The following is a 26,198-nucleotide window of genomic DNA, read 5'->3' on the forward strand; positions in this document are numbered from 1 at the left end:
CAGTGATCAGCAGTCACTAGGATTATATTCTTGGCACTTATTTAGGCCATGTTCACACAGTGCGTTTCTTACCGCGGAACCGCGGCGGTTTTGCCGCTGCGGTTCCGCAGCTGTTTTCCATGCAGGGTACAGTACACTGTACCCTATGGAAAACAGGACACACTGTGCACATGGTCCGGAAATTGTAAAAAAAAAGACGCGCTGAATAGCTCCCGGAAAAAAGAAGGAGCATGTCAATTCTTTTTCCGGAGCCGCAGCGGTTCTGCACCCATAGACCTCCATTGTGAGGTCCAAACCGCAGTAAAACCCGCAGATCAAAAATATATCTGCGGGTTTTACTGCGGTTTGATGTGCAGAACCGCTGCAGCAGGAAGTGCGGGGAGCGGGCGGAAGTGCGTGGGCGGAGTGTGGCTGCCCCCCCCGTGTTCCGATCCCGCCCCCCCGTGCTCCGATGCCCCCCCCCCAGTGCTCCGATGCCCCCCCCCAGTGCTCTGATGCCCCCCCCCGTGCCCTAATCTCCCCCCCTTATACTCACCCGGCGTCCCGGTGTCCGTCCGGCCGTCTTCTCCCTGGGCGCCGCCATCTTGCAAAATGGCGGGCGCATGCGCAGTGCGCCCGCCGAATCTGCCGGCCGGCAGATTCGTTCCAAAGTGCATTTTGATCACTGAGATATAACCTATCTCAGTGATCAAAATAAAAAAATAGTAAATGACACCCCCCCCCCTTTGTCACCCCCATAGGTAGGGACAATAAAAAAAATAAAGAATTTTTTTTTTTTTTTTTCACTAAGGTTAGAATAGGGGTAGGGGTAGGGTTAGGGGTAGGGTTAGGGTTAGGGTTAGGGGTAGGGTTAGGGTTAGGGTTAGGGGTAGGGTTAGGGGTAGGGTTAGGGTTAGGGGTAGGGTTAGGGGTAGGGTTAGGGGTAGGGTTAGGGTTAGGGGTAGGGTTAGGGGTAGGGGTAGGGTTAGGGTATTTTCAGCCATTTTAACCCTAAAAAAATTCCTAGAAAACACACAGACTCTGGCTAGAAAACTGCATCAAAAAAACGCATCAAAAAACGCATCAAAAAACGCATCAAAAACGGACCAAAAAAGGACCAAAAAAAGGACCTGCGTTTTCTGCCAAGAGCTGCAGTTTTTTAAAAAACAGTCAGGAAAAAAAAAGGATGGAAATCCTGAACGTGTGAACATACCCTTAAGGAGGTAATGAAGCAGTGTAGAGGCTGTACAGGACTCGGTGTTTCTCCATACAACACTCCATCTAGTGCAGAGACCTTTGCACAAATAATGTGGTAGTTAAGTGCTGGATCTTCCCACGTTTCGGAGCTGTCGTTCTTCCTGTTAACCTGGAGATACTTTGTGTTCTTTGGCAAGAGATTTACTGTGCCCTCCAGGAGTACTGCCTATTTTTATGCTGTATGCAATGGGGCTGATTTCCTAAAACAGTGTAATTTTTAGACCATTCAAACTTGGACTGGATAACCATTAAAATGCTGCAAATCTATCAAAGTGGCTCATGTAGAATAATTAATCTGGTGCATTTTCAGACTCACCTTCCTAAGTTTACACCAGCTATTAGTTGGCTTACTTTGGATAAAGTGGATAAAGGTACAGCTACACCCCATGCACTTTTTGGGGGGCTAGAATTGAGCAAAAAGATTTGCAGGACCCTGGTCCAGCAGCTTCATCAGTAGTCCTTTGCTGCCGGACCAGAGCAGAGGACACCTCCTCCTACCTGCTGGTACACTCGGTTCCTTAGTAGATAGTAGATTCAGTGCAAGTTCATGTGTGCACTGCGCCACAATGATGTTATTGCATCGGGCCTACAAAGCAGAAGAGTCACTGGGATTAATGGCAAGAAGGAGAAGGTTCACAAGGCACAAATCCATCAGCTATTAAACTACCAACATGGCCAATGAACCTGTGTCCTGCAAATCATTTGCCCAACTCTAATATGTGCCCTGTGACAACTCCATTAAAAAATTAAAAGGAGCGTTCAATCAATGTGGAAGGAAACATTTGGTCAAACTCCACCAGTGATTGTCTATGACAATGAGAGTACACGAGGTGTGGACAGATTCAGCCTTCATATTCACAGATTCGATTCTGCCAGTGATCTCCACCATCCATCAACCGTCTCAGTACTCCGGAGGCAGTAAGCATCAAGCGCCCTACACCATTCAAAGCTGCTGACAAAACCCGCAGAAGCTCCCTGACAGAGAAAACATGACATAAATATCAGAAATCCAACAAATACTCATAATTTGAGACAATAGTGAAATATTTTCAAGCAATAAAATCAAAACGGTAATGTTATCTAAATGAACAAGTGATGACAGACAACTTCCCTTTAAGTGCATGTTATAAATCTGCTTCTTGCCTTTTAAGAGGGTATTTTTGTTTTGAAAGCACATTACCGTACATAGGAAAACGGTTTCCTAGCACAGTTTAAGTAAAACACACAATATAATCCCATAATAATCCTATAATCCCGTAATAACGACTATCTGAATATCTACCAACACTAACACCATACAAAATCATATCGGAATATGAGCATGTTCAAACACATAAAATCAGCAACAGATAAGGATTAGTGGTGTTGCGTCAATTGGAGGATACAGGGACAGTTGCACCACGCAAAAAGTTATTGAGGTGCCAAATTTCAGAAGAAAAAAATTGTACTTTTTTTCTTTTGGAAATTGTCTGCTCATAAGGAAGCAGTAATGCTACAACTGAAGTTCGAGAGCAGTACACAATTATTCCAGATACCCAGGATCCCAGGCAAATGCCATTTTGAACTGAATGCCACAGACTCACTGACCCACCGCTCTTCACCCTCGAGGCCTGCAAGCAACTGTTGCCTTTTAGAAAAGCCAGGTAGGCTAGGGTTAAATCCCATTACTACAGGTCCCAATTAGGTGCGCCTGGATAGCCATGACTAGAACCAGGCAAGGTGTTCACTAGTCAGTCACTGGCCAGTCAGCTGGGAGAAGCTGAGCAGAGTGGATTTGTGTTGGAGCTGGAGAGAGACAACCAGAAAGTCTCCGAGAAGAGACTGTACAGGTCATGTGCACCAAGCTGCAGGTTTCACTGGTCACTGGTTGTTATGAACAATAGCTGTTTTGTGTGACCGAACTGGGACTTGCTCAGTCATGTCTGAGTAGCCAGAGTCTCTATTGTTTAGTTAGGGCCTGGCCAATGCTATGGATTTTGTGTTTATGGTTTAGTTTGCGATACTGTGTAGCCAGTGGAAATAAACACTGTTAAATTTCTCAGATATAAAACCCTGTGGCTTCGCGTTCCAAGTTGGTATCCAAGTGGGTATCCGAGAGTGATCCCCTACATCTTATAGAATGTCAGCTCAAGGATGTCAATGTATTGTGCTGCCAGTGCCAGCCTATTGTCAGTGCAGTAGAAAAGAGGATTCACTAACTCGGACTGGGTGAGTTGATTTTTTTTGCGGGAAGTGACACAAAGTTGGCATTACTTTTTTTGGAGGTTTCAGGCCATAATTACTTTTTAAGTGAGAACTAAGAAGGCATTAATAATTTCTAAAGGGAGCGCTCAGATGGTATTATTTGTCTTCAGGTGACACTCAGGAGCTAATATTAATGGATAAAGGGCACAATACTTCTTATACCATGGACGATGCCAACACATGATATGCCATTGCTGTGAATTTTAAATCTGGATTTGCTATTACAGTAGCAGCAAAGTGAATAAAATGGATTAAATCTAATCCACACAATAGGAAAAAAGTTCTATAGCGTGACAATTCTTTTTGCGGCTTTTCACTCTAAGCAATTCATAAAATCTGCAGCAAATCTTTAAAAATATCTGTACGACATGCACATGTATTGTTGTCCTTACTAAAGGGACTTTCTATATATTCACTGACATGTTGGAAAAATGCATTAGTTGAAATCCACTAACTGGCACCCTCACTAATACCCGGGTAAAGGGGTCCTGTTTTTGGCTTAATACTGATACCTAAAGATTTGTGGACCTAATAATGTCCCTAAAAACATTGAAATTGGAAACGTCTTTCATCATTTTCACATTGTTTTATATTCATCCTACTTCCTGACCTGATCACTTTCTTTGGTCCCAGGCACTGGAAGTCACAGCTCATGGAATATAAGCCATAGAAGGTGGCCTTTATATTCAGACTGCCAAACAGATCGCGAGGGTTCAGCTTGTACACATCAAATGTTATTCGTGCAATATCCTGACTGTTCTTTGGTTTCTCTTGTTTCAAGGAATAAGACATCACTCCCTATGAGAAAGACAGGATATTTATTAGTGATGGGCGAACATGCTCCAATAACGTCTTGTCCAAGCACGCTCTGGTGTTATCCGAGTATCTTCGGGGTGCTCGTATATTATGTTCGAGTCCCTGCGGCTGCATGATTTGTGGCTGATAGACAGCCTGAATACATGTGGGGATTCCCTAACAAACAGGTAATCCGTGCATGTGTTCAGGCTGTCTAACAGTTGCAAATCGTGCAGGAACGGGGACGAGAACATAATATACGAGCACACCGAAGATACTTGGATAACACTCGAGCATGCTCAGATAACGCATTTTCCATTCGCTCAGCACTAGTATTTATAGTTAATGGTTCAATTAGGCTGCAAATTGTCTCATGTCATAATATTCACAAATTTTCCCCACCTTTTTTGGATTCCATTTTTGTCCTCTTTCCAAAACCATAATAACAGAACCATCTTCAAGGGTGTCAAAGAATTCTTCTGAATCCAGTAATGTCCCATCATCCTCCAATATTAAAGTCACAATACCGGTTATAAAGAGGGCATCCATAGCCTGGCAGAGGGGAAAAAGTAATCAAAAATATATAAAAGCCATAACTTTTATTGGTGCTTTATTTGGAAAGCACTGAATTGTCTGAGAAAACACTTTTCATGTTTCTGCTATGAATCCATATTTATTTCTTGGACCTTACTTTTGTTGCCCAATTTACCTCTTTAAGGACTCAGGCAATTTTGCATTTATGTGTTTCCATTTGTTACTCTCCTTTTTCCAGAGATCTGCGGTGAACTCACTGAGCTGAACTGCGGTGAACTCAGTGACTTTTTCTCACAGTGCTGAGGTCACCGCAGTTCAGCCCGGCTGGGTATGCTGCCTCAGTGACCGTCGGTAACCTCCATAAGGTCACCACCACTGCTCTCTGGTGCTGCGCTTACAGCAGCTCATTCACCAGTGGCTATCAGCCTGGGCGGTCGCATCTTGGTACTGTCCGTGTTGAAAACTATTAATTCCCACAGCGGACAAGTGATGGATATTGTTTTTTTTTATTTTTGTTTCATTACAGGAGGCAAGGAATTCAATTGAATGGGCATTAGGTGAGCATAACTGTGTTTATTTTTTTATAAAAATTGAAAAGTGTGTTTTGTTTTGATTTCAAATAAAAGACTTTATACTTGCTGTGTCTTTATTTATCATATAACTATAGGATTAGTAATGGTTTGGAGTCTGACAGATGCCTTTCCATTACTAAGCTGTGGGCTTGATGTCACCAGACAATACAAAGGGTCAATATCCATGTCCCTTTACGAGCCTGAGAATAGCAGCCCCCAGCTGTCTGCTTTAGCAAGGTTGTCAAAAATGGGGGGGACCCAATGCCGATCTTTTTTTATTATTTATTTAAATAATTAAAAAAAAACCATGGTGACCCCTCTATTCTTGATAACTAGCCTTGCTAACAATGACAGCTGATGGTTGCCCCCAGCCTCAGTTTTGCCTGGCTGATTATCAAAAAAACAGGGGAACCCTCACAAGATTTTTTATTTATTTATAGCACAGGCGCCAGCTCATGAATACTTCCATAAGCCACTGCCTGCTCTCACTGTTGTTAGCGGCAGCAGGTGTAGGCTGATGGGAGTAACAGTCCCATCAACCGCCACCTTCTGTCGCTGTTGAATATAACTCTCATCAGCAGAGCAGGGGAGAATGATGAGAGCCATCTTCAGCACCCAGTGCCGGGGAACAGTGCTTACTGTGCCGCTGCTTCTCAGGCGCCAATACATATCACACGGATGACATCCCTGTGTGCATGTGTGCAGGACGTTTTGTAGCCTGTGCTGCTGTTAAAAAACGGACATGTCACCGTATTTTGCCCATGGACACGTGGTCAGTGGAAACACACTGACATGTGCACAGGCCCATTCACTTGAATGGGTCTTCGTGTGTACGTTTCTCCGGTATGTGTGAAAACTGTCACCACACATACCGGAGACACGGACATGTGAAAGAGCCCTAAGGGTGTTTCAGTTTAATTTTTTAATATATCATTTATTAATTTGCATATGATTACATTGACATTATTTAACATAACCGTAGCATTATCAATCTAATATATAAAGCTGAATGTGTATGTGTGTATGTCCGGGATTGGCATCTGCACCGTCGCAGCTACAGCCACAAAATTTTGCACAGTCACATGTCTGGACCCAGAGGCTATGTTGTGAGGCGAAATTTTAACCCCGCACGTTCCAATTCACCAAACAATTTTGCCCCTATCTACATAATGGGGAAAAAGTGAAAGAAAAAGTGTTGGAGGCAAATTGACAGCTGCCAGATGTGAACAAGGGGAACTTAAAAAGTGAGAGCGATGGCGCCAAAGAGTATATACTGCACAGTTGCTAAGGTGGGACCCCGACATGGGATGCTCACCACACACGGGGATATGAACACACACAAAATGAGCCACACACTACCACGTGCTTGAACACATCACCCTCAGCACACATTTCACCACACATACACCAACCTCGCCACATAAAAGTCGAAACACAAAAGTCGCCGCTCAAAACTCGCAACCCGCAAAACTTGCCGCATGCAAAACTAGGCTCAAGCAAAACTCGCCACACGTGCAAAACTCACCTCATGGAAAACTCGCCACATGCAAAACTTACACACGCGGAAAAATTACCACATGCACAAAAGTTGCAACACATGCAAAAGTTTCCTCACACAAAACTTGCACATACTCAAAACGCACCACACATAAAACTCGCCACGCGCAAAACTCGCCATGCGCAAAACTTGCTGCACACAACTTGCTACACTAACCTGTCACATGCAACTCGACACAAAAAGTTGCTACAGGCATGTCGCCACACAAAACTCATCTCACAAAAGTCGCTACATGCATGTCACCACACGCAACTCAACACACACAACTGGACACATGAAACTCGCCCTAAAACACACACAAGTCTGGTATTATCCTTCAAAAATTAAAATCTGATTAATAAGCAGACAAACTACAAGAGCAACAACTGTACCATATAGGAAATACGGCAGCTGTCAGTCACATGACCTGTCTATTATGTGTATGTGTGAGCTAATATATACTGCCAGGGGGGAGAGCTTCCTGTTGGCTGGGGATTTATCAGGCTGCCAATTTAGCTTACAAATACTGAGGTAAAAATACTGAGCAAATAACGTGTGAACGAGGTCTAATACAGGAGGAGATGACATGCAGATATATACTATATACAGGAGGAGATGACACACAGGTATATTCTATATACAGGGGAGATGACACACACATATATACTATATACAGGGGAGATGACACACAAGTATATACTATATACAGGAGGAGATGACACACTGGTATATACTATATACAGGGGAGATGACATACAGGTACATACTATTTACAGGGGAGATGACACACAGGTATATACTATATACAGGAGGAGATGACATACAGGTATATACTATATAGAGGAGGAGATGACACACAGGTACATACTATATACAGGGGAGATGACACACGTATATACTATATACAGGAGGAAATGACACAGAAATATATACTATATACAGGAGCAGATGACACACAGGTATATACTATATACAGGAGATCATGACACACAGGTATATACTATATACAGGAGAAGATGACATACAGGTACATACTATATACAGGAGGAGATGACACACAGGTATATACTATATACAGGAGCAGATGACACACAGGTATATACTATATACAGGAGGAGATGACTTACAGGTATATACTATATACAGGAGGAGATGACACACGTATATACTATATACAGGAGGAGATGACATACAGGTATATACTACAATGCCTACAAGTAGTATTCAACCCCATGCAGATTTAGCAGGTTTAATAAGATGCAAATAAGTTAGAGCCTTCAAACTTCAAACAAGAGCAGGATTTATTAACAGATGCATAAATCTTACAAACCAAAAAGTTTTGTTGCTCACTTAAATTTTTATAAATTTTAAACATAAAAGTGTGGGTCAATTATTATTCAACCCCTAGGTTTAATATTTTGTGGAATAACCTTTGTTTGCAATTACAGCTAATAATCGTCTTTTATAAGACCTGATCAGGCTGGCACAGGTCTCTGGAGTTATCTTGGCCCACTCCTCCATGCAGATCTTCTCCAAATTATCTAGGTTCTTTGGGTGTCTCATGTGGACTTTAATCTTGAGCTCCTTCCACAAGTTTTCAATTGGGTTAAGGTCAGGAGACTGACTAGGACACTTCCACACCTTGATTTTTTGCCTCTTGAACCAGGCCTTGATTTTCTTGGCTGTGTGCTTTGGGTCGTTGTCTTGTTGGAAGATGATATGACGACCCATCTTAAGATCCTTGATGGAGGAGCAGAGGTTCTTGGCCAAAATCTCCAGGTAGGCCGTGCTATCCATCTTCCCATGGATGCGGACCAGATGGCCAGGCCCCTTGGCTGAGAAACAGCCCCACAGCATGATGCTGCCACCACCATGCTTGACTGTAGGGATGGTATTCTTGGGGTCGTATGCAGTGCCATCCAGTCTCCATACGTCACGTGTGTGGTTGGCACCAAAGATCTCGATCTTGGTCTCATCAGACCAGAGAACCTTGAACCAGTCAGTCTCAGAGTCCTCCAAGTGATCATGAGCAAACTGTAGACGAGCCTTGACATGACGCTTTGAAAGTAAAGGTACCTTACGGGCTCGTCTGGAACGGAGACCATTGCGGTGGAGTACGTTACTTATGGTATTGACTGAAACCAATGTCCCCACTGCCATGAGATCTTCCCGGAGCTCCTTCCTTGTTGTCCTTGGGTTAGCCTTGACTCTTCGGACAAGCCTGGCCTCGGCACGGGAGGAAACTTTCAAAGGCTGTCCAGGCCGTGGAAGGCTAACAGTAGTTCCATAAGCCTTCCACTTCCGGATGATGCTCCCAACAGTGGAGACAGGTAGGCCCAACTCCTTGGAAAGGGTTTTGTACCCCTTGCCAGCCTTGTGACCCTCCACGATCTTGTCTCTGATGGCCTTGGAATGCTCCTTTGTCTTTCCCATGTTGACCATGTATGAGTGCTGTTCACAAGTTTGGGGAGGGTCTTAAATAGTCAGAAAAGGCTGGAAAAAGAGATAATTAATCCAAACATGTGAAGCTCATTGTTCTTTGTGCCTGAACTACTTCTTAATACTTTAGGGGAACCAAACACAATTCTGGTGGGTTGAGGGGTTGAATAATAAATGACCCTCTGAAAAGACTTTTCACAATTAAAAAAAAAAAATAAACAAAGAAATAACATTCTTTTTTGCTGCAGTGCATTTCACACTTCCAGGCTGATCTACAGTCCAAATGTCACAATGCCAAGTTAATTCCAAATGTGTAAACCTGCTAAATCTGGGGGGGGGGGGTTGAATACTACTTGTAGGCACTGTATATAAAAGAGGAGATGACACATAGGTATATAGAGGAGGAGATTACATACAGCAGGTATATACTATATACAGGGGAGATGACATACAGGTATATACTATATACAGGAGATGACATACAGATATATACTATACAGTGGGGCAAAAAAGTATTTAGTCAGTCAGCAATAGTGCAAGTTCCACCACTTAAAAAGATGAGAGGCGTCTGTAATTTACATCATAGGTAGACCTCAACTATGGGAGACAAACTGAGAAAAAAAAATCCAGAAAATCACATTGTCTGTTTTTTTAACATTTTATTTGCATATTATGGTGGAAAATAAGTATTTGGTCAGAAACAAAATTTCATCTCAATACTTTGTAATATATCCTTTGTTGGCAATGACAGAGGTCAAACGTTTTCTGTAAGTCTTCACAAGGTTGCCACACACTGTTGTTGGTATGTTGGCCCATTCCTCCATGCAGATCTCCTCTAGAGCAGTGATGTTTTTGGCTTTTCGCTTGGCAACACGGACTTTCAACTCCCTCCAAAGGTTTTCTATAGGGTTGAGATCTGGAGACTGGCTAGGCCACTCCAGGACCTTGAAATGCTTCTTACGAAGCCACTCCTTCGCTGCCCTGGCGGTGTGCTTTGGATCATTGTCATGTTGAAAGACCCAGCCACGTTTCATCTTCAATGCCCTTGCTGATGGAAGGAGGTTTGCACTCAAAATCTCACGATACATGGCCCCATTCATTCTTTCATGTACCCGGATCAGTCGTCCTGGCCCCTTTGCAGAGAAACAGCCCCAAAGCATGATGTTTCCACCACCATGCTTTACAGTAGGTATGGTGTTTGATGGATGCAACTCAGTATTCTTTTTCCTCCAAACACGACAAGTTGTGTTTCTACCAAACAGTTCCAGTTTGGTTTCATCAGACCATGGGACATTCTCCCAAAACTCCTCTGGATCATCCAAATGCTCTCTAGCAAACTTCAGATGGGCCCGGACATGTACTGGCTTAAGCAGTGGGACACGTCTGGCACTGCAGGATCTGAGTCCATGGTGGCGTAGTGTGTTACTTATGGTAGGCCTTGTTACATTGGTCCCAGCTCTCTGCAGTTCATTCACTAGGTCCCCCCGCGTGGTTCTGGGATTTTTGCTCACCGTTCTTGTGATCATTCTGACCCCACGGGGTGGGATTTTGCGTGGAGCCCCAGATCAAGGGAGATTATCAGTGGTCTTGTATGTCTTCCATTTTCTAATTATTGCTCCCACTGTTGATTTCTTCACTCCAAGCTGGTTGGCTATTGCAGATTCAGTCTTCCCAGCCTGGTGCAGGGCTACAATTTTGTTTCTGGTGTCCTTTGACAGCTCTTTGGTCTTCACCATAGTGGAGTTTGGAGTCAGACTGTTTGAGGGTGTGCACAGGTGTCTTTTTATACTGATAACAAGTTTAAACAGGTGCCATTACTACAGGTAATGAGTGGAGGAAAGAGGAGACTCTTAAAGAAGAAGTTACAGGTCTGTGAGAGCCAGAAATCTTGATTGTTTGTTTCTGACCAAATACTTATTTTCCACCATAATATGCAAATAAAATGATAAAAAAACAGACAATGTGATTTTCTGGGTTTTTTTTTCTCAGTTTGTCTCCCATAGTTGAGGTCTACCTATGATGTAAATTACAGACGCCTCTCATCTTTTTAAGTGGTGGAACTTGCACTATTGCTGACTGACTAAATACTTTTTTGCCCCACTGTATATAGGAGGAGATGACATACAGGTATATAGTATATACAGAAGAGATGACATACAGGTATATACTATATACAGGAGGAGATGACACATAGGTATATTGTTATGGCTGGCAATCAGGCAACACAGCGTGCAGTAATCAGCGCACATACAGAGATCTGGCAATAACCAAAAACAATAGGACGAGCTCTGAGACGTGGAATCTCTGTAGACTGCAGTACCTGATCTATCCTCACACAACTATAAGCAGCAGTGGATTGCGCCTATCACTACCTATGCAACTCGGCACTGCCTGAGGAGCTGACTAGCCTGAAGATAGAAATACAAGCCTGACTTACCTCAGAGAAATACCCCAAAGGAATAGGCAGCCCCCCACATATAATGACTGTTAGCAAGATGAAAAAGACAAACGTAGGAATGAAATAGATTCAGCAAAGTGAGGCCCGATATTCTAGACAGAGCGAGGATAGCAAAGAGAACTATGCAGTCTACAAAAAACCCTAAAACGAAAACCACGCAAAGGGGCAAAAAGACCCACCGTGCCGAACTAACAGCACGGCGGTGCACCCCTTTGCTTCTCAGAGCTTCCAGCAAAAGTTAATAGCAAGCTGGACAGAAAAAACAGAAAACAAACTAGAAGCACTTATCTAGCAGCGCAGCAGGCCCAAGGAAAGATGCAGTAGCTCAGATCCAACACTGGAACATTGACAAGGAGCAAGGAAGACAGACTCAGGTGGAGCTAAATAGCAAGGCAGCCAACGAGCTCACCAAAACACCTGAGGGAGGAAGCCCAGAGACTGCAATACCACTTGTGACCACAGAAGTGAACTCAGCCACAGAATTCACAACAGTACCCCCCCTTGAGGAGGGGTCACCGAACCCTCACCAGAACCCCCAGGCTGACCAGGATGAGCCACATGAAAGGCACGAACAAGATCTGGGGCATGGACATCAGAGGCAAAAACCCAGGAATTAGCTTCCTGAGCATAACCCTTCCATTTGACCAGATACTGGAGTTTCCGTCTAGAGACACGAGAATCCAAAATCTTCTCCACAATATACTCCAATTCCCCCTCCACCAAAACAGGGGCAGGAGGCTCCACAGATGGAACCATAGGTGCCACGTATCTCCTCAACAATGACCTATGGAATACATTATGTATGGAAAAGGAGTCTGGGAGGGTCAGACGAAAAGACACCGGATTGAGAATCTCAGAAATCCTATACGGACCAATAAAACGAGGTTTAAATTTAGGAGAGGAAACCTTCATAGGAATATGACGAGAAGATAACCAAACCAGATCCCCAACATGAAGTCGGGGTCCCACACGGCGTCTGCGATTAGCGAAAAGCTGAGCCTTCTCCTGGGACAAGGTCAAATTGTCCACTACCTGAGTCCAGATCTGCTGCAACCTGTCCACCACAGAATCCACACCAGGACAGTCCGAAGACTCAACCTGTCCTGAAGAGAAACGAGGATGGAACCCAGAATTGCAGAAAAATGGAGAGACCAAGGTAGCCGAGCTGGCCCGATTATTAAGGGCGAACTCAGCCAACGGCAAAAATGACACCCAATCATCCTGGTCAGCGGAAACAAAACATCTCAGATATGTTTCCAAGGTCTGATTGGTTCGTTCGGTCTGGCCATTAGTCTGAGGATGGAAGGCCGAGGAGAAAGATAGGTCAATACCCATCCTACCACAAAAGGCTCGCCAGAACCTCGAGACAAACTGGGAACCTCTGTCAGAAACAATATTCTCAGGAATGCCATGTAAACGAACCACATGCTGGAAGAACAAAGGCACCAAATCAGAGGAGGAAGGCAATTTAACCAAGGGCACCAGATGGACCATTTTAGAAAAGCGATCACAGACCACCCAAATGACCGACATTTTTTGAGAAACGGGAAGGTCAGAAATGAAATCCATCGAAATATGTGTCCAAGGCCTCTTCGGGACCGGCAAGGGCAAAAGCAACCCACTGGCACGTGAACTGCAGGGCTTAGCCCTAGCACAAATTCCACAGGACTGCACAAAAGCACGCACATCCCGTGACAGAGATGGCCACCAGAAGGATCTAGCAACCAACTCCCTGGTACCAAAGATTCCTGGATGACCGGCCAGCACCGAACAATGAAGTTCAGAGATAACTTTACTAGTCCACCTATCAGGGACGAACAGTTTCTCGGCCGGACAACGATCAGGTTTATTAGCCTGAAATTTCTGCAACACTCTCCGCAAATCAGGGGAGATGGCAGACACAATGACTCCTTCCTTGAGGATACTCGCCGGCTCAGATAACCCCGGAGAGTCGGGCACAAAACTCCTAGACAGAGCATCCGCCTTCACATTTTTAGAGCCCGGAAGGTATGAAATCACAAAATCAAAACGAGCAAAAAATAACGACCAACGGGCCTGTCTAGGATTCAAGCGCTTGGCAGACTCAAGATAAGTAAGGTTCTTATGATCAGTCAAAACCACCACGCGATGCTTAGCACCCTCAAGCCAATGACGCCACTCGAATGCCCACTTCATGGCCAGCAACTCTCGGTTGCCCACATCATAATTACGCTCAGCAGCAGAAAATTTCCTGGAAAAGAAAGCACATGGTTTGAACACTGAGCAACCAGAACCTCTCTGTGACAAAACCGCCCCTGCACCAATCTCAGAAGCATCAACCTCGACCTGGAACGGAAGAGAAACATCAGGTTGACACAACACAGGGGCACAGCAAAAACGACGCTTCAACTCCTGAAAAGCTTCCACGGCAGCAGAAGACCAATTAACCAAATCAGCACCCTTCTTGGTCAAATCGGTCAATGGTCTGGCAATGCTAGAAAAATTACAGATGAAGCGACGATAAAAATTAGCAAAGCCCAGGAATTTCTGCAGACTTTTTAGAGATGTCGGCTGAGTCCAATCCTGGATGGCCTGAACCTTAACCGGATCCATCTCGATAGTAGAAGGGGAAAAGATGAACCCCAAAAATGAAACTTTCTGCACACCGAAGAGACACTTTGATCCCTTCACGAACAAGGAATTAGCACGCAGTACCTGGAAAACCATTCTGACTTGCTTCACATGAGACTCCCAATCATCTGAGAAGATCAAAATGTCATCCAAGTAAACAATCAAGAATTTATCCAGATACTCACGGAAAATGTCATGCATAAAAGACTGAAAAACAGATGGAGCATTGGCAAGTCCGAACGGCATCACCAGATACTCAAAATGACCCTCGGGCGTATTAAATGCCGTTTTCCATTCATCTCCCTGCCTGATTCTCACCAGATTATACGCACCACGAAGATCAATCTTAGTAAACCAACTAGCCCCCTTAATCCGAGCAAACAAGTCAGAAATCAATGGCAAGGGATACTGAAACTTAACAGTGATCTCATTAAGAAGGCGGTAATCAATACACGGTCTTAGCGAACCATCCTTCTTGGCTACAAAAAAGAACCCTGCTCCCAATGGTGACGACGATGGGCGAATATGTCCCTTCTCCAGGGACTCCTTCACATAACTGCGCATAGCGGTGTGTTCAGGTACGGACAAATTAAATAAACGACCCTTAGGGAATTTACTACCAGGAATCAAATCGATAGCACAATCACAATTCCTATGCGGAGGTAGGGCATCAGACTTGGACTCTTCAAATACATCCTGAAAGTCCGACAAGAACTCTGGGATGTCAGAAGGAATGGATGACGAAATAGACAAAAATGGAACATCACCATGTACTCCCTGACAACCCCAGCTGGTTACCGACATAGAGTTCCAATCCAATACTGGATTATGGGTTTGTAGCCATGGCAACCCCAACACGACCACATCATGCAAATTATGCAGTACCAGAAAGCGAACAACTTCCTGATGTGCAGGAGCCATGCACATGGTCAGCTGGGCCCAGTACTGAGGCTTATTCTTGGCCAAAGGTGTAGCATCAATTCCTCTCAACGGAATAGGACACCGCAAAGGCTCCAAGAAAAATCCACAACGTTTAGCATAATCCAAATCCATCAGATTCAGGGCAGCGCCTGAATCCACAAACGCCATGACAGAATACGATGACAAAGAGCACATTAAGGTAATGGACAAAAGGAATTTGGACTGTACAGTACCAATAACGGCAGAGCTATCGAACCGCCTAGTGCGTTTAGGACAATTAGAAATAGCATGAGTAGAATCACCACAATAGAAACACAGTCTGTTCAGACGTCTGTGTTCTTGCCGTTCTACTTTAGTCATAGTCCTGTCGCACTGCATAGGCTCAGGTTTACTCTCAGACAATACCGCCAGATGGTGCACAGATTTACGCTCGCGCAAGCGACGACCGATCTGAATGGCCAAGGACATAGACTCATTCAAACCAGCAGGCATAGGAAATCCCACCATTACATCCTTAAGAGCTTCAGAGAGACCCTTTCTGAACAAAGCCGCTAGTGCAGATTCATTCCACAGAGTGAGTACTGACCACTTCCTAAATTTCTGACAATATACTTCTACATCATCCTGACCCTGGCATAAAGCCAGCAGATTTTTCTCAGCCTGATCCACTGAATTAGGCTCATCGTAAAGCAATCCCAGCGCCTGGAAAAATGCATCAACATTACTCAATGCAGAATCTCCTGGTGCAAGAGAAAACGCCCAGTCCTGTGGGTCGCCGCGCAAAAAAGAAATAATAATCAAAACCTGTTGAATAGGATTACCAGAAGAATGAGGTTTCAAGGCCAAAAATAGCTTACAATTATTTCTGAAGCTCAGGAACTTAGTTCTGTCACCAAAAAACAAATCAGGAATCGGAATTCTTGGTTCTAGCATCGATTTCTGATCAATAGTATCTTGAATCTTTTGTACATTTACAACGAGATTATCCATTGAGGAGCACAGAGCCTGAATATCCATGTCCACAGCTGTGTCCTGAAGCACTCTAATGTCTAGGGGAAAAAAAAAGACTGAAGACAGAGCTAAGAAAAAAAAAATGATGTCAGGATTTCTTTTTTCCCTCTATTGGGAATCATTGGTGAGGCTCCTTGTACTGTTATGGCTGGCAATCAGGCAACACAGCGTGCAGTAATCAGCGCACATACAGAGATCTGGCAATAACCAAAAACAATAGGACGAGCTCTGAGACGTGGAATCTCTGTAGACTGCAGTACCTGATCTATCCTCACACAACTATAAGCAGCAGTGGATTGCGCCTATCACTACCTATGCAACTCGGCACTGCCTGAGGAGCTGACTAGCCTGAAGATAGAAATACAAGCCTGACTTACCTCAGAGAAATACCCCAAAGGAATAGGCAGCCCCCCACATATAATGACTGTTAGCAAGATGAAAAAGACAAACGTAGGAATGAAATAGATTCAGCAAAGTGAGGCCCGATATTCTAGACAGAGCGAGGATAGCAAAGAGAACTATGCAGTCTACAAAAAACCCTAAAACGAAAACCACGCAAAGGGGCAAAAAGACCCACCGTGCCGAACTAACAGCACGGCGGTGCACCCCTTTGCTTCTCAGAGCTTCCAGCAAAAGTTAATAGCAAGCTGGACAGAAAAAACAGAAAACAAACTAGAAGCACTTATCTAGCAGCGCAGCAGGCCCAAGGAAAGATGCAGTAGCTCAGATCCAACACTGGAACATTGACAAGGAGCAAGGAAGACAGACTCAGGTGGAGCTAAATAGCAAGGCAGCCAACGAGCTCACCAAAACACCTGAGGGAGGAAGCCCAGAGACTGCAATACCACTTGTGACCACAGAAGTGAACTCAGCCACAGAATTCACAACAGTATATACAATATACAGGGGAGATGACATACAGCAGGTATATACTATATACAGGGGAGATGACATACAGGTATATACTATATACAGGAGATGACATACAGGTGTATACTATATATAAGGGAGATGACAAACATGTATATACTGAGGGGAAAATGAGAGGTGTGAGGTGAAAATGAGGGGTGTGAGGTGAAAATGAAAAGGTGTGAGTGCAAAATGAGAGGAGTGAGGGAAAATAGTGGAGTGATCGGAAAATGACAGATGTGAGGTCGAAATGACAAGTGTTAGGGGGGAATGAGAGGAGTGAGGGGGAAAATAAGAGGAGTGAGGGGGAAAATGAGAGGTGTAAGGGAGAAAATGAGAGATATGAGGGGGGAAATGAGAGGCGTGATGGGAAAATAAGAGAAGTGAGGTGCTATAACTAACCACAGATAATTACTATGCCCAGGCAACGCCGGGCTCTTCAGCTAGTTAATATATAATAGTGATTTCTAATAGTGATGTCACATAATGACATTTCTCCTCTTGTGACTCATAGTTAATCATAGGGTTATCAGCTATTCTGTGATAAAAGGTACCGTCACACATAACGATATCGTTAACGATATCGTTGCTTTTTGTGACGTAGCAACGATATCGTTAACGAAATCGTTATGCATGACAGCGACCAACGATCAGGCCCCTGCTGGGAGATCGTTGGTCGCTGGGGAAAGTCCAGGACTTTATTTCGTTGCTGGATCTCCCGCTGACACACGCCGATTCAGCGATGTCTTCACTGGTAACCAGGGTAAACATCGGGTTACTAAGCGCAGGGCCGCGCTTAGTAACCCGATGTTTACCCTGGTTACCATTGTAAAAGTAAAAAAAAAAAACACTACATACTTACATTCCTGTCACGTTCCTCAGCGCCAGCTTCCCTGCGTCCCCCAGTGTCAGCGCCGGCCGGCCGTAAAGCAGAGCACAGCGGTGATGTCACCGCTCTGCTTTCCGGCCAGCACGCTTACACAGTGCAGGGAAGCTGACGCTGGGGGGCGCGACAGGAATGTAAGTATGTAGTGTTTTTTTTTTACTTTTACAATGGTAACCAGGGTAAACATCGGGTTACTAAGCGCGGCCCTGCGCTTAGTTACCCGATGTTTACCCTGCTTACCAGGGACCTCGGGATCGTTGGTCGCTGGAGAGCGGTCTGTGTGACAGCTCTCCAGCGACCAAACAGCGACGCTGCAGCGATCTACATCGTTGTCTAGATCGCTGCAGCGTCGCTTAATGTGACGGTACCTAAAGTCTGGGCAACCTGAGTCACTCCTCTTATAATTGTGAATAATCCAGGGAATAGGACAAAGCAATCAAAGAGGAATCAAAATCGTTCCTGTGACCCGTTGAATGCCTGGTATCAGGAGTCTGTCATCTGACGATAGCTTTTCTCTTACGTCTGTGCATTCGCTCAGGATATAAATTGACCAGAAAAATATCTGCAACGGCAAAGTCCACATACAGATTTCTTGCTGCGGACTTGCCACAGATTTAAACCTAAAAACATTACAGCATAAATTGACTTGCTGCAGATTTCTTATGCAGCATGTGGATAACACACAGGTAGGCTGCCGTCACACTAGCAGAATTTGTCAGTATTTTACATCAGTATTTGTAAGCCAAAACCAGGAGTGGAACAATTAGAGGAAAAGTATAATAGAAACACGTCACCACTTCTGCATTTATCATTTACTCCTGGTTTTGGCTTACAAATACTGAGGTAAAATACTGACCAAATACTGCTAGTGTGACGGCAGCTGTACCCTGACACCACATACATACATCATTGATTTCTATCAGTGTTGGGTCAGTGTATCAGTTTTTGCTATCAGTTTTTACTATTCATTGCAATGTTACCCCCTTCAACCCAAAGCCTGTTTTCACCTTCCTGACCAGGCCAATTTTTACAATTCTGACCACTGTCACTTTAGGAGGTCATAACTCTAATGCTTCAGTGTATCCCACTGATTCTGAGACTGTTTTCTCATGACATATTGTACTTCATGATAGTGGTAAAATTTCTTTGATATGACTTGCGTTTACGGTATTTGTGAAAAAAAACAAACAGGAATTTGGCAAAAAAGTTGAAAATTTTCGCAATTTTCAAACTTTTATTGTTTATGCGCTTAAATCAGAGAGTCAGGTTGAACAAAATAGTTAATGAATAACATTTCCCACATGCCTACTTTACATCGGTACAATTTTTGAAGCATAATTTTTTTTTTGTTATAAGGAAGTTATAAGGGTTAAAAGTTGACCAGCGATTTCTCATTTTTACAACACAATTTGCAAAACCATTTTTTTAGGGACCACCTCACATTCGAAGTGACTTTGAGGGGCCTTTATGACAGAAAATACCCAAAAGTGACACCATTCTAGCAACTGCACCCCCCCCCCAAGGAACTCAAAGTTTATTAACCCTTCAGGTGCTTCACAGAAATGTTTTCGAATGTGAAAGGAAAAAATAAACATTCACTTTTCTTTCACAAAAATGTTCCTTTAGACCTATTATTTTTTTTACTTTCACAAGGGTAACAGGTAATCCGTGTCCTGTCTGTGATTTTTCACGGACTCGTAGATTTGTATAAGAGATATTAATCTGTCCTCATTATCAAACACAGACATGTCTCTGATTTTTTTGCAAACACATGAAGCCTGATTCATCAGAGCTTTTACTAATGAATTCTGGTATAGAAAAGCTTTGAAAAGTAGCAATATTTTAGCACAACTGAAGGCTGTACTAAAATTTTGCGACTTTTTGCATTCTCACACCATTATTGCCTAGCTTTGACAAAGTTGGTGGAGGTGCGGCAGGACAGTGACCTGGTGATTTCCACTCAACAAATTCATGATTAGCGGCGGAGTCCACTATGGCATAAATCCTACTCCAGCAAGGATTGGAATAAGATTTGTGGAGAGGAGCACAGAGAGGAGCTCATCAATTGTCAGACGCTCCTTGGGAACCTCATACTCCAGCACGCGCTCATCAACACTGGCGTGAAGATCGCCAGTATTGAAAATTCAGCGCCATTGGCTGCAAAAAATCATAGACATGTGAAAAACACTATAGATTATACTGGGTACGTGTTCTATACGTGAAAACCACAGACATGCATGAAAAACGGACGACTGTATGAGGACTGATACATCTGTAACTCACCTTTCCTGCGAGCTCTCGCAGGGTGCCAGCAGTTACTCCTTTCCGTACGGATCGGTCATGACTACATACACGAAAGGGTCTCTGTGGTGGTGCAGAGGCTGTTTTCACTCTCCGCGTTATCTCTGACCCTACAGATGACACTGATCTAGAAAAGACAAGTAGTATGCATTGGCCATTACTGACACTTTATGGGATCTGTAGAAGTAATTCAGCTAAGGCTACTTTCACACTAGCGTCGGATTCCGACGCTAGCGTTTGTTGTGCCGCACAACGGGTGCAGCGGATGCATTTCTCCGGCGCATCCGCTGCCCCATTGTGAGGTGCGGGGAGGTGGAGGCGGAGTTCCAGCCGTGCATGCTCGGTCGGAAAAAGCGGTCCGTCGGCTGCAGAAAACGTTACATTTAAAGTTTTTTGCTCCAGGCGGTCCGCCACAACACGGCGAAACCGTCGCAAGACGGTTGTGACATGTGTCAATACGTCGCAATGCGTCGGTAATGTAACTCTATGGGGCAAAAATGCATCCTGCAAACAACTTTGCAGGATGCGTTTTTTCCCCTAAACGACGCATTGCGACGTATTAAAAAAATGCCAGTGTGAAAGTAGCTTAAGATATAACATGGTAACATAGTAACATAGTTAGTAAGGCCGAAAAAAGACATTTGTCCATCCAGTTCAGCCTATATTCCATCATAATAAATCCCCAGATCTACGTCCTTCTACAGAACCTAACAATTGTATGATACAATATTGTTCTGCTCCAGGAAGACATCCAGGCCTCTGTTGAACCCCTCGACTGAGTTCGCCATCACCACCTCCTCAGGCAAGCAATTCCAGATTCTCACTGCCCTAACAGTAAAGAATCCTCTTCTATGTTGGTGGAAAAACCTTCTCTCCTCCAGACGCAAAGAATGCCCCCTTGTGCCCGTCACCTTCCTTGGTATAAACAGATCCTCAGCGAGATATTTGTATTGTCCCCTTATATACTTATACATGGTTATTAGATCGCCCCTCAGTCGTCTTTTTTCTAGACTAAATAATCCTAATTTCGCTAATCTATCTGGGTATTGTAGTTCTCCCAACCCCTTTATTAATTTTGTTGCCCTCCTTTGTACTCTCTCTAGTTCCATTATATCCTTCCTGAGCACCGGTGCCCAGAACTGGACACAGTACTCCATGTGCGGTCTAACTAGGGATTTGTACAGAGGCAGTATAATGCTCTCATCATGTGTATCCAGACCTCTTTTAATGCACCCCATGATCCTGTTTGCCTTGGTAGCTGCTGCCTGGCACTGGCTGCTCCAGGTAAGTTTATCATTAACTAGGATCCCCAAGTCCTTCTCCCTGTCAGATTTACCCAGTGGTTTCCCGTTCAGTGTGTAATGGTGATATTGATTCCTTCTTCCCATGTGTATAACCTTACATTTATCATTGTTAAACCTCATCTGCCACCTTTCAGCCCAAGTTTCCAACTTATCCAGATCCATCTGTAGCAGAATACTATCTTCTCTTGTATTAACTGCTTTACATAGTTTTGTATCATCTGCAAATATCGATATTTTACTGTGTAAACCTTCTACCAGATCATTAATGAATATGTTGAAGAGAACAGGTCCCAATACCGACCCCTGCGGTACCCCACTGGTCACAGCGACCCACTTAGAGACTATACCATTTATAACCACCCTCTGCTTTCTATCACTAAGCCAGTTACTAACCCATTTACACACATTTTCCCCCAGACCAAGCATTCTCATTTTGTGTACCAACCTCTTGTGCGGCACGGTATCAAACGCTTTGGAAAAATCGAGATATACCACGTCCAATGACTCACCGTTGTCCAGCCTATAGCTTACCTCTTCATAAAAACTGATTAGATTGGTTTGACAGGAGCGATTTCTCATAAACCCATGCTGATATGGAGTTAAACAGTTATTCTCATTGAGATAATCCAGAATAACATCCCTCAGAAACCTTTCAAATATTTTACCAACAATAGAGGTTAGACTTACTGGCCTATAATTTCCAGGTTCACTTTTAGAGCCCTTTTTGAATATTTGCACCACATTTGCTATGCGCCAGTCCTGCGGAACAGACCCTGTCGCTGTAGAGTCCCTAAAAATAAGAAATAATGGTTTATCTATTACATTACTTAGTTCTCTTAGTACTCGTGGGTGTATGCCATCCGGACCCGGAGATTTATCTATTTTAATCTTATTTAGCCGGTTTCGCACCTCTTCTTGGGTTAGATTGGTGACCCTTAATATATGGTTTTCATTGTTTCTTGGGATTTCACCTAGCATTTCATTTTCCACCGTGAATACCGTGGAGAAGAAGGTGTTTAATATGTTAGCTTTTTCCTCGTCATCTACAACCATTCTTTCCTCACTATTTTTTAAGGGGCCTACATTTTCAGTTTTTATTCTTTTACTATTGATATAGTTGAAGAACAGTTTGGGATTAGTTTTACTCTCCTTAGCAATGTGCTTCTCTGTTTCCTTTTTGGCAGCTTTAATTAGTTTTTTAGATAAAGTATTTTTCTCCCTATAGTTTTTTAGAGCTTCAATGGTGCCATCCTGCTTTAGTAGTGCAAATGCTTTCTTTTTACTGTTAATTGCCTGTCTTACTTCTTTGTTTAGCCACATTGGGTTTTTCCTATTTCTAGTCCTTTTATTCCCACAAGGTATAAACCGCTTACACTGCCTATTTAGCATGTTCTTAAACATTTCCCATTTATTATCTGTATTCTTATTTCTGAGGATATTGTCCCAGTCTACCAGATTAAGGGCATCTCTAAGCTGGTCAAACTTTGCCTTCCTAAAGTTCAGTGTTTTTGTGACTCCCTGACAAGTCCCCCTAGTGAAAGACAGGTGAAACTGTACAATATTGTGGTCGCTATTTCCTAGATGCCCGACCACCTGCAGATTTGTTATTCTGTCAGGTCTATTAGATAGTATTAGGTCTAAAAGTGCTGCTCCTCTGGTTGGATTCTGCACCAATTGTGAAAGATAATTTTTCTTGGTTATTAGCAGAAACCTGTTGCCTTTATGGGTTTCACAGGTTTCTGTTTCCCAGTTAATATCCGGGTAGTTAAAGTCCCCCATAACCAGGACCTCATTATGGGTTGCAGCTTCATCTATCTGCTTTAGAAGTAGACTTTCCATGGTTTCTGCTATATTTGGGGGTTTGTAACAGACCCCAATGAGAATTTTGTTACCATTTTTCCCTCCATGAATTTCGACCCATATGGACTCGACATCCTCATTTCCTTCGCTAATATCCTCCCTTAAAGTGGACTTTAGACAAGACTTTACATAGAGACAAACCCCTCCTCCTCTCCGATTTTTACGATCCTTTCTAAACAGACTGTAACCCTGTAAGTTAACTGCCCAGTCATAGCTTTCATAATTACATAACTTTGCAGAAGACAACATTAGGGAGGCACATGGGTTTGGACAGGCCAGTTATTTACAGCTGTCACATCAAATGTACCAGACTGTATAAAAATATATAATGCAGTCATATATTGTCACTTATGCATAGCTTCCTATTATGCAGATGTGAGGGTCCATAGCTTACATTTAGAGGGCCTGTATTGGGACCCATTGCTTCATGATACTTAAAAGCTACTAATCTTAAAGGTAAATGGTAAAAAGTATATGTTATACTTAAAAGAAAGTCAGTATCAAAAGGACCCATGCATTGTCTATATGATTGCATTGTAAACATTGTATACATTTGGATCTATCTGGATAAAATACTGTGACTGGGCAGCTGTAAACTTTTTTTTACATAAATGTTTGATAGATTAATATGTATACCAAGTGCCTTGGTGGGTAGTGCTTCTTCCTGTAGAAAACAGACAGATACAGACTAGCAGCCAGACAGAAGTAAAAGTAAAAGGAAACACGAAAAACTGAAAGATTGTCTGGGGACAATGCTTGCTATGTAGTTGGTAAGCAAGTAGGGGTGAGTAACACTTGCCAATTGGTCTGCTACTCCAGGAAAATATATAGGGTCAAAGAAAAGCATGTAAGCAGTGCCATCACGTCATCCTGTATTTTCAGGTTAAAGAGACCAGCCAATTTACATGAGAGTACCACCATTACTCAGAGAGGGCGAGTACTGTCATCAGAGAGGGGTATATTTTTGTAAGTGGAGAATGTGCACACTGACAGCACAAGGATTAGTTGTCATATGGGTGAAGATTTTCCATAGTAGAGGGGAGCATATTAACCTATTACTGACTGTGAGGATTGCCACATCAGTATATTTTGAGTTATGTGTCCTTATTGTTAAGAGGACTATCAGAGATGGCAGGAGACTAGTTTCCAGTGAGTGAGAAGGTCACAAGGTAGCTCAAATTACCAGACAAGACCTACTGCAGGGCATAGTTACCTAGAGAAGTAACTACGAGGAGTGGATGTGACTGGCACAGGGACAGTGCCACTTACTTGGCTTCTTGTTGTAGTTTTGATAAAACACAGTTTTTTTCTGCTGCAGCTCTGCTAGTCTTCTCAATTATTTGCTACTGCTATGTAGTCCTGAATATTCATGCACTCCAGATATCTCCACTCCCCACCACTGATTGCCAGCTTTCTTACTATCAGTAAATGACTTTATTAAGCTATAGAAAAAAAGCTCAGTAAGTGACCAGGTCCAAAATTAGGGTCTCTGTCCCATTTGTAAGCTGCCCACAGTTTGAGAAGCATAAGCCTGGTGTCAGAGTCCATTCAAATATATCCTTACTTTTCCACATGGCCTAAAGTTGGCACATAGACGATCAACTGACCTTCATTGTCTGTATATCAGGGTGACAGATGCTTGTTTATGCCTAGATCGACACCTAAATTAACTGCACTTTGGGTACGTGCCCGCGATCAGGAATTGTTGCGGTTTTGACGCTGCGTATTTATGCAGCGTCAAACCCACAGCGGCCAGATGGTACAGCAAAGTGGATGGTATTTCTAGTAATCCTATGTCCACTAAGTGTGTATGTGCACCTGCGGATACCCGCAGTGACGGCCATGTGGAGCGGGTTTACGAGCCAAAGTATGTAAATTTCTCTTGCGGAGACTACTGAAATCTCAACAATAGAATGTATTGGATGTGGTAAATCCGCACGGTTCAGTGAACACACGCAGATTTACCTGCGTGATTAGAATACAGCATTTTTGACGCAGTGAAAATGCGCTGCTACTTCCTGATCATGGGAACGAACCCTTTAGGTCAGACAGCTGCTGGTTCCTGTGTTTTGATAGCAAAGTACAGATGGTACATGGTGTGCTTATCTTAATTATTGTCACATAAAACTGTAAGATATAACCCTTGTATGACCATCCAATGACCATCCAAACACAACAAAATATACAGAAATCACATAAAATACTGAACTAAAACTTACTTGGGCCTTAATGAAAAATTACTAACAAGAGCCCCACAACTATCGTGCATAAATTATATGACTGATCTAGAGGTTTCAGGACATACACAGCGCTTACTAATAAAGAAACCAGACACAAGATACAGATTTTACATAACAGATGACCAACACATTACAAACCTGAAAGCCCCAGCGCCGATGTTAGATATAAACTCCATTACTACCGACCGCCTGACAGAAGGAAAGGCCCTGCTTCTTCGCAGCCCAGTGATTTTTCAGTGAAATTTCATGGACTATGAAACTTTCCAGCTGACAAACATAGGAGCAAAGTTCATCAGGGTAGGACAGACTCTGGATTGCAACATGGAGAAAGAAACAGTGAC

At 43.4% G+C, this 26,198-nt stretch overlaps 2 protein-coding genes across 2 annotated transcripts in view; one reads left to right on the forward strand and one right to left on the reverse strand.

Annotated features, from left to right (window-relative positions):
• LOC138672847 (myeloperoxidase-like) overlaps positions 1 to 26,198 on the forward strand; it is an 80,750-nt gene that overhangs the window by 54,228 nt on the left and 324 nt on the right. The gene's annotated exons all lie outside the window — the stretch shown is intronic.
• Positions 784 to 26,122, reverse strand: CIDEB (cell death inducing DFFA like effector b). The gene is made up of 5 exons (XM_069761252.1): positions 25,996 to 26,122; positions 20,436 to 20,580; positions 4,678 to 4,827; positions 4,091 to 4,278; positions 784 to 2,211 (listed from the first exon to the last, which is right to left on the reverse strand). The coding sequence occupies exons 1-5, from the start codon at positions 26,031 to 26,033 to the stop codon at positions 2,079 to 2,081; spliced, it is 654 nt and encodes a 217-aa protein (XP_069617353.1). The 5' UTR covers positions 26,034 to 26,122; the 3' UTR covers positions 784 to 2,078.

The sequence above is a fragment of the Ranitomeya imitator genome, chromosome 3 (genome assembly GCF_032444005.1).
Source record: "Ranitomeya imitator isolate aRanImi1 chromosome 3, aRanImi1.pri, whole genome shotgun sequence".
Classification (NCBI taxonomy): Eukaryota; Metazoa; Chordata; class Amphibia; order Anura; family Dendrobatidae; genus Ranitomeya; species Ranitomeya imitator.

Bases quoted from the DNA above. Each gene is read 5' to 3' on its own strand.
- CIDEB (XM_069761252.1), bottom strand. From the start codon at position 26,033: ATGGAGTTTATATCTAACATCGGCGCTGGGGCTTTCAG. The intron at 20,581-25,995 runs GTTTGTAATGTG...TGTCTTTTCTAG, and splicing joins ATCGGCGCTGGGGCTTTCAG to ATCAGTGTCATCTGTAGGGT. The intron at 4,828-20,435 runs GTGAGTTACAGA...CCCCTCTGCCAG, and splicing joins TGCGAGAGCTCGCAGGAAAG to GCTATGGATGCCCTCTTTAT.